Consider the following 8,141-nt stretch of genomic DNA (forward strand, 5'->3'; position numbering starts at 1 on the left):
ATTGTTGAGATGAGCACGAGCTCTGAGTACTGCCTGCCCCGAATCATTGTGGGAACTTAGTGTTGCTATGTAGTTTCTAGTCGGAAGGATAAGAGCGGTGCCATCAGTGAAGGTTAGCTCGTCGGACTTGTGTAGACAATTTCTGAGGGAAGAAATCAAGACACGCTATATTCGTTTGGGCGATTTCGGTCAGTTTTTGAAAACTTGCTTTGAAATATGTTGGGGCGAGGATTATAGTTCAGCTTTATAATTAAATGAATGATGCAATAGCTTACAAATCCTTTTTGGTTATCGCACGTCCACAGCTGTTACGAAACTAATGTTAATTAAACGAATTTATGTTTCACTTTAAAGACCTTTTTCAGTCTAATCAGTCTTGTCTTCAATTTACTTGGAAACCCCCCCCCCCCACCCCCCCCCCCCCCCCCCCCCCCCCCCCCCCCCCCCCCCCCCTCCAAAAACAGATGTCCTTCTCATCAGCTGTAGCATTGTTTTAAATGACAACTGAAGTGACCGTTTTGTTTGAACATTACAACTCCGCAGTCCTGATCAGTGTAATCAGCAACTGGTGTTCACGTGAAACGCTGAGAAAAGTTACTGCATATGAAGAGAGCAATGACATGTATGGTGAACTCTGATATTCACTGTTCTTTATTGCACCATGAAAGAATTACTGCGGAGGATTCATCATATATTTCTGAAAGTTGTACTGTTCCCCAGCACGTTCAGAAACAAAGGCGCGCGTCCTGCCGCTTCTGAGGTGTTAACCTGTCACCTGTCTCAGCGCAAACTCCCGCCATGGACCTCATTCTGTGTGCGTTACAGCGCAATAATCAACGACCAGTTTGGCCTGTCCAATTTCAACTGGCAGGTGCAAGGAGCTAACTATCACATCCTCCGTACTGGATGCTTCCCTTTCATCAAATACCACTGTACCAAAGCCCCTCCACAGAACCTGGACTTTGAGAACAAGTTCTTCAATGCACTGAAAGTCATCAATCTAGGTGAACACAACTTTTCTTGTTATGCATTACCAATACCTGTATACTTCCCCGTTTATATTGTTTTTCATAAATTTCTCTCTTCTCTGTGCAGGAATTCCATGTCTTGCTTATGGTTTAGGCTCATGGATGATGATTGGAGCAACAGAGACTGTGCAGACGTCTGCAGGCCCGGTCAAAGTGTATTTCCTTTACAAAGAAAGAGAGGGAGCCCAGTACTAATTGTATTGGAGGACAGCTCTGTGGGATGGTTGGTTTGTGTCATAGCTCCTGAGCAGATGTCCTGATGTTTTATTGGGATGTACTTGAAGCTTGAATAAAGCCATTTGTAATTTATTGAACATCCTGGCACATCGAAGAGCTCTGTGAAATTCCTCTGTTGGAGGAGAAACCGTAGCATTGCCAATTTTGCACAATGAGTAATGAAACAGTAATAAAAAACCTGATAGACTAAGCCGATCTGGTTTTGTCCAAAAAGTCATTTTAATTACCGGTAAACCTGATACGTTCATTTGTGTTCTGCACTTCAAAAATCTTTAGAGTCACTGATGCACCACTGACAGTTTGAAAAGCATTACACACCTGCCCTTGTTCTTTTATTTGTTGTCTTCTTTCACTAATGCAGACATTTAAATACCTTCAGCTCATTTAGTTAAAGTCAAATTAGTGCTCACTCGCTGCCCAGCACATTGTCAATAAGGGGCAAGAGGAATTGTGGACAGGACAGGTCTGATAAAATGGTTTTTAATTACCATAGACTAAGTGTGGCTTTCATTCAGGGCCCTGGCTATTCCCACTCCCTTGTTACACTCAGCCCTTTGATTTCTGATAATGTACTTTGCTGACATCGCACAGACTTCTTGTTCTCTCTCTCTCTCTCATTCTCTTTCACACACACACACGCACACAGTCCCAATGAGGCTCAGTTTGACAAACTGCCGTATTGATTCTTTCTCTCCTCTCAATGCTTTGTGTTCAGTACATTTATCAGTGGCCTTGATTTTCTGGCCTTGCCACCTTCTCTCTGACTAACAATTAGACCAAAGTAATAATTTCATGTATTACATGCAGATCAATGGACCTCCTGGCCTTTTCTTTTATCGTGGGGTAATTCTGAGAGACAGCCTAGATTACACTAAGCGATTGCTCAACTATGATTGCTAGATCTTTTATCGGCTCTCGCCTCTCTTTTGGTCATAGTTTGGTAGTAGATTTTATACTATGCAGATTGACTGGTGATGCTCCCTCCCCCTTTTTTCGCCAAAAAAATGAAGGTGTTTCTTATAATACTAGGGGTTCTCAGACAAGGCTTTCACTTCTGTGGGGAAAAGGGTCTCCAGAAAGTCCTCTTTGGAGCACTTTACCACTCTCCCAATGTTCCTTCTTTACATGACATGATATTGGCTGTGTTCAGATGCTCTCCCTTCAAACGTACGCACACTCAAGTCCTTACCTGTGTTACATCATCGTTCATGAGAAGAACAGCTCTTAATGACAGTCGTTTAGGCGCATACCGAAATCTGACCAGTAGTATTAGTACAAGTGGAAACCTCTCTCCTGCTTTTCTCCTCTAATCCATCCGTGTCATTAATGCTGAAACTCTGCATGGGGAATGCTCAGGCAACCATGCCTTAATTCCTCATTGACCCTTTGACCCCCTCTCCTCTCTATTGGCACTGAAGTGAAGTTGCTGGGTGAGTAATGGCGTGGAGGGATATTAGATCGGGGCTTTGTTTCACGGCCCTGATGGAGTGATGCAAGTCCGGTGAAACCTAAGCCGGCGGTGGCCGGGATTGCAGTGTTCCTGTTTTCACCAAGGCGCTATTGAGTTTAGTGCTGAGCTCCGGGGGATGGTATTAGTCTGAACAGATGCCTAACATTACACCTCACCTCGGTCAGCAGTCTAGGATAACCAAGCAGCAAATTGGTTACTGTAAATTAGCAGAAAATTTAGCTCCTGCTATATTGAGAGATCTATTCCTTTGTTTTAAGAGGCTGCGCAATCAAGTCTTGTGTCTGTAATTGAATGACTAAATTACCCATTCTAAATATAAGGTAGTAATCAACCAAGGATTAAGCACTTGTATTAGCAAGTTCAATTACATGCTAATAAAGTGTGCCAAGTCGAAATCTTTAAATACTATTACTATTTACATCTTAGGTAAGTAATGGGAGAAAAATTTAAGAGCGAAATTTGGTCGGGTAACAAATTTCAAACATTTGGGCCAATAAGCCCTAAATTAAGGTAATTTCTTTATGCAGGACTCAAATCTGTTTCACGGTGTATAATCTATTATTTAGAAGGAAATATCACATTAATTTTGCTATGACATAGAGATATATGGGTTTGGCAGAAACAATTATTGTATGAGTAACCCCTGCAGCTAAATCTATAGAGGTTATCATTGAGCTTCCAGACCAACCACAGGCACCTCTATCAAACGGGGTGCTCCTCCAGCAGCAGGGGGATGTTATATGCATTCCAATCAGAGCAGGAAGATGGAAAAGAGGGGAGTGATTTTTATAGTTTATTTTTTTCTCCCTTGGAAAGACAGTAAGACAAATGGGTTTTGAATTGGACTTTTGTAGTCATAAGTCTTTTGGTAAGTCATCAGATGTCAGAGTTTGACAAACCAAGGTAAGCAATTATAGGTCTCAGTATAACATTAGTGAAGAGTTGCAGGAGAATGCTCTGGTCTGTCAGTTTTAATTGTAGTTGTAGGAAAGGGCACTTCTTTTTTCTCTGCTGCTATGCTCAGAAAAGGATCACGTGTGACAAATCTTGAGGAAATATCTGTGTCCAGGAGAAAGTTATGCTTGAGACAAATTCCACATATTTTGTTTTGAATTTCTCTCCTGTAGGTTTCTCTTTGTTATTATTTTCTAGTCAGTGTAGCGGATCTTATTTGATGAGGGTACTGTGACGGCTGAGTTCTGGTCTTGTCCGTGGTGCTGAAATGTTTCGCGAACGTTTGGACAGCCACGCCACCCAAGAGCCTATCCAAAACTTACCTTTAAGACATGAAATCCTCTCCTTCAAAAATTGGTTTGATGGCTAAATTTAGCTATGGAAAATATTTCCATTGTATTATGTTTGTACCAACTGCTCCAGCTATACAATTCTGTATGCCCAGTGCACCTATACATTACCTGACACAAAGCTGGGAAGAGATCTGAGATTCTGTACGGTTTCCCCTTCCTCAGTGTGTGAATAAAGCCAGATAATAACTGCTCTTTTAATTGAGATGTCCTTCTTTGCATGGTGTTAGCATAGCATTAGCAGAAAAATTGCTTTGGCAAATAGATTTACTGCAACAGTTAAAAGCTTTAGTGATTTCAATGGATTATAATTGCTGACCTCATAGCATTGAGGCTGGAATTACTTCTTTTTTTCACATGCTATTGGGTGCTGGAAGAGATTCCTGTGGAGGGGGGGAAGCCATTAAAAATCTATTATAGCAGATTTTTTTCACCCAGGGGGAAAGCGTTCTCATTACTAAGCAGATTGGTAGGGATGACAAGTGGCTCCACATATCTTTTTTATTTTCTTCTTCGCCTTTTTTCCTTTTCTGTCTTTTTTTCCTTTATCTTTTTTACAGGGACCAACTGAGAGACAGCATGCCCACTGTGCCAATCAGTGTTGCTACGGCTACAGACTTCAGGTGGTTGAAGGGTCTGTTAAATGTACTAAATTCCACCCCTCTCAAGAAATGACCCTTTTTCTAAAAAAGGTTTTTGTAAATCTATGTTACTCGAATTTGTGTTAAATTTCCTGAGGACATCTCTTGTTTAGTTTTTCAATTAATCCACAGACATCTTTGTGCGCAGTGTATCATGGTAAAGCCTTCAGAAGATGCTCCTTTTAGATTAATTGCTGACATCTGAATGATGCTTGGAACAGTTGTTAATGTTGTCAGTGTCTCACTACAAATTACTAAAGGTCGATCTTCATTGTTTACTTGTATGCGTTATCCTGAGAAATTAGTTTAGTTTTTGACATTTATACTAATGCATCTTTTCTGTCCTTGTGCAAGTTGATTAGGGTTTTGTTTTCTTTTCTCCCTTGGTGCTCCAATGATGTTCCCTTCATCCATATTTACTGTTAACAGTGTTGACATTAAGAATAATGGATTCTAATGGTTTCTCCATGAGTTATCGTGTGAGTTAAATGAACTATCCATTTTTGTTATATATTATGCAGTATTTAAAGTTTCGGGTCATTAAAAAACAGATGCCACCCTCTGCCTCTCCTTCTAGGTTGTCTTTTACCCCCTACCAGCTTGCAGTGATGCTCCTGTCGCCATGGGCTTGATTTAATCTGTTTTTCATAAAAGCATAATAAGAATATTCTGAAATAATTATTTATTTTCTATTCTTTGTGCTCGCTACCAAATCTCACAATATTCTTGTAGCTATTAAAGAAGAATAGCTGTTTAACAAATATGCTCTGGTAAAGTTGATATGCTATGGTTGGGTTTTACATAAACCGTGCCTCAAAGGTTCTGTTTTCTCAGTTCATGACTGAAATACCGCTCATTTCATTTGTCTGTATTCAGTTTGATGGTTAGAAATGTGTTTGGAGGACAGTTCACATATGTGTGCAAAAATACACTTTGTTCTCTGGCAGGACTCTCTGTCATGAAAGGAAATAACAAAAATTTGCATATCTATTTCTGCCAAAGGTTTGTGACTCAAATAGCTTCTCTCAAGTATCTCTGAATCGTGTGTATCAAATCAAGGGTCAGCGGAGTTCAAGAGGTTGTTGTTTGTAAGGTCATGATCTCTCTTACTGAAGGTCAATAGCATCCACCAGAGGTCATGAGCCAGGCAGAGGTCAGTACTGACATCCCTCTCAGAAATAGAAGTGTTTGTGTGTGTGGGTGTGGGTGTGATTTTATCCATACATTTTCAGTATACACAACTTGCACAAGTAGTCAGCATTCAACCTGTCTTTAAGCCCAGCTGTGAAATAGTTGGCCCTTTCACATACTCCTGTTCTTGCAGAAAGCTAATGTTGAAGACCAGTATTTGGCATGATGAAGGTGGTAAGGTGGAATAAATCATATATATATATTTTTTTCCCCCTCAGATGTGATGTTAGATCTCCCATCTTTCTGCAAATGAGCTTGTGCTCCCAATGTAATGGCTTTTTGCTTCTCGTGGGAAGTGTGTGTCATGACTGCCAAAAAAACCTGCTGATTGAATGGGAAAATGTAATACAAGTGTAAAGCAGATTTGATGGGGGTCTTATGCAAGGGTTATGAATTTTAACAATCTTCATCTACACAGAAGCTATATACACATGTATCAAAAAAAAAAAAAAAACTGTGTGGGAATGTGCTGGCTGGACTGTTTGCAGCACCATCGAGACCTGCTGCTTTCTGCTGGGCTGTCGTTAATTCTGGATGAGAGGATTGCTATTATACTAAATTAATAGGAATTAAGGATGGCTGAGTTACTTAAGCAAGCACTTGATTAAGCAGGGAGAGGAGAGGAGAGGAGAGGAGAGGAGAAGAGAAGAGAGGAGAGAACAGGAGAGGACAGACTTGCAGAGCAAAGGAGTTGTTCAGAGAGAGAGACAGAGAGAGAGAAAGAGAGAGAGGATTCAGGCCATGACACTGGAGGACAATAGGAGGGAGTTGAGACCTGATCTTACCCAGCCAGACAATGAGGAGCAACAGCAGAGTAGGTCCTGATGGTTTAGTCTTTTGTTTGGAAGCCTCGGAAGCACTCTGCGTCTCAGCTAGCGTTGCCACGGTTCTGTGCTATCTCAGATTGCCCTGTCTCTCATGAGCACGAGAGACACATGGTGTTCTGTTCTACCTCTTTCTCAAAAACAAGAACAGACAGTACTCATACATGAAAAATGAAGCAACACACTAAAATGTAGCGTACTGGTAACCATAAATGATACATATACAACTGTGTCATCACGGTAGCTTATGGGGCTGCGATTATACCCCTCAGTCATGGGGCAGAGACGGACCGGAATAGACCGGAATAGCATTCAAAACTTGCCCTGGTCAGATGTGACCATGTGACCTTGTTTCTCTGCGGTCCCAATGTGGAGTGTGGACTAATTGAGAAGCGGACTCTTATCTCAGACTGCTAATGATGATGAGGGTGCGGGAGCAGGGTTCCTGTCCCCCCAGGCTGAAGGATGGTGTTTGTGAAACAACCCTTTTTACTTATTGTCCAACAAAGGGGGAATTCACTTAATACAGCAGTGCAGATTAGTGGGTAATTGTTGCCATAATCAATAAAGCAACGGAGCATAAAATGAAAGGTGTGATTGTCTGCGGAGTCAGACCTCCAGAATGTGTTTGCAGAGGCCCTGCTGCGTTCTTTTATCTACCTGTGTGTGTAGCTGTGGCGTGTGTCTGGCCAACATGCGTTTTACAACCATTCTAAAGCAATTGCTCTATGGTGTTGTGTTTTGCGTGGGCACAGTGGACACAGAATGTTTGACCATGTGTTCATTTATACATTTGAAGGCCTTGTGTGTGTGTGTGTGTGTGCACGCGCGTGTGTTTGTTTCTGTGTTTCTTGTTTGTTTCCACGACAGCTTGCGCTGTGATTGCGCGCACACTTGTGTGTGTGTGTGTATGTGTGTGTGTGTGTGTGTGTGTGTGCGTGTGTGTGTGCGTGTGCGTATGCATGTGTGGAGGCAATGGGCAAGGTCTGCTTGGATGAGCCTCATTGTTCCTGTGCGGCCTAGTGACAATGCTGGGGGGCAGAGAAGGATGAAACCTGAGCAGGGTGACAGTGATAAATAGACCTTTTAATAACAGCTGCCCCACTTGGCCAGCCACTCAAAGCCTGTGTCCTCTGTGTATTTATATCTGTGTTTATTTATGCATCCATAGCAAGAAGGAAATCACCACCGTAGGGGTCCAATATGTCTTTTTGGAAGGGGTGAACAGATTTACATTTTTTGAAAAGGTGTTGGTCCTATAGCCCAAACATATCATTTCCAACGCAGGCCATCTCTGAACGTCTGCTGTGCACCAAGACGGCTTGTCTTGCTCTCAGAGTGAGAGTGTGACCTGTGTTTGTGTTTTTGTTTGCTTTTATATATGAACAAAGTTACTGAGAGAATGTAATTAGCTGTTATGAGGTCTGACATGATTGCAGTGTCTT

The 8,141-nt window shown here is 41.8% G+C and overlaps 1 protein-coding gene across 1 annotated transcript; it reads left to right on the forward strand.

The window, feature by feature from the left end:
* Positions 1-655: 655 nt before the first annotated feature.
* On the forward strand, positions 656-1,317 carry c2h15orf61 (chromosome 2 C15orf61 homolog). The gene is made up of 2 exons (XM_030766863.1): positions 656-1,004; positions 1,096-1,317. Exons 1-2 carry the CDS (start codon positions 662-664, stop codon positions 1,221-1,223), a joined length of 471 nt encoding a protein of 156 aa, XP_030622723.1. The 5' UTR covers positions 656-661; the 3' UTR covers positions 1,224-1,317.
* Positions 1,318-8,141: the final 6,824 nt, after the last annotated feature.

Source organism: Chanos chanos, chromosome 2 (assembly GCF_902362185.1).
Source record: "Chanos chanos chromosome 2, fChaCha1.1, whole genome shotgun sequence".
Taxonomy (NCBI): domain Eukaryota; kingdom Metazoa; phylum Chordata; class Actinopteri; order Gonorynchiformes; family Chanidae; genus Chanos; species Chanos chanos.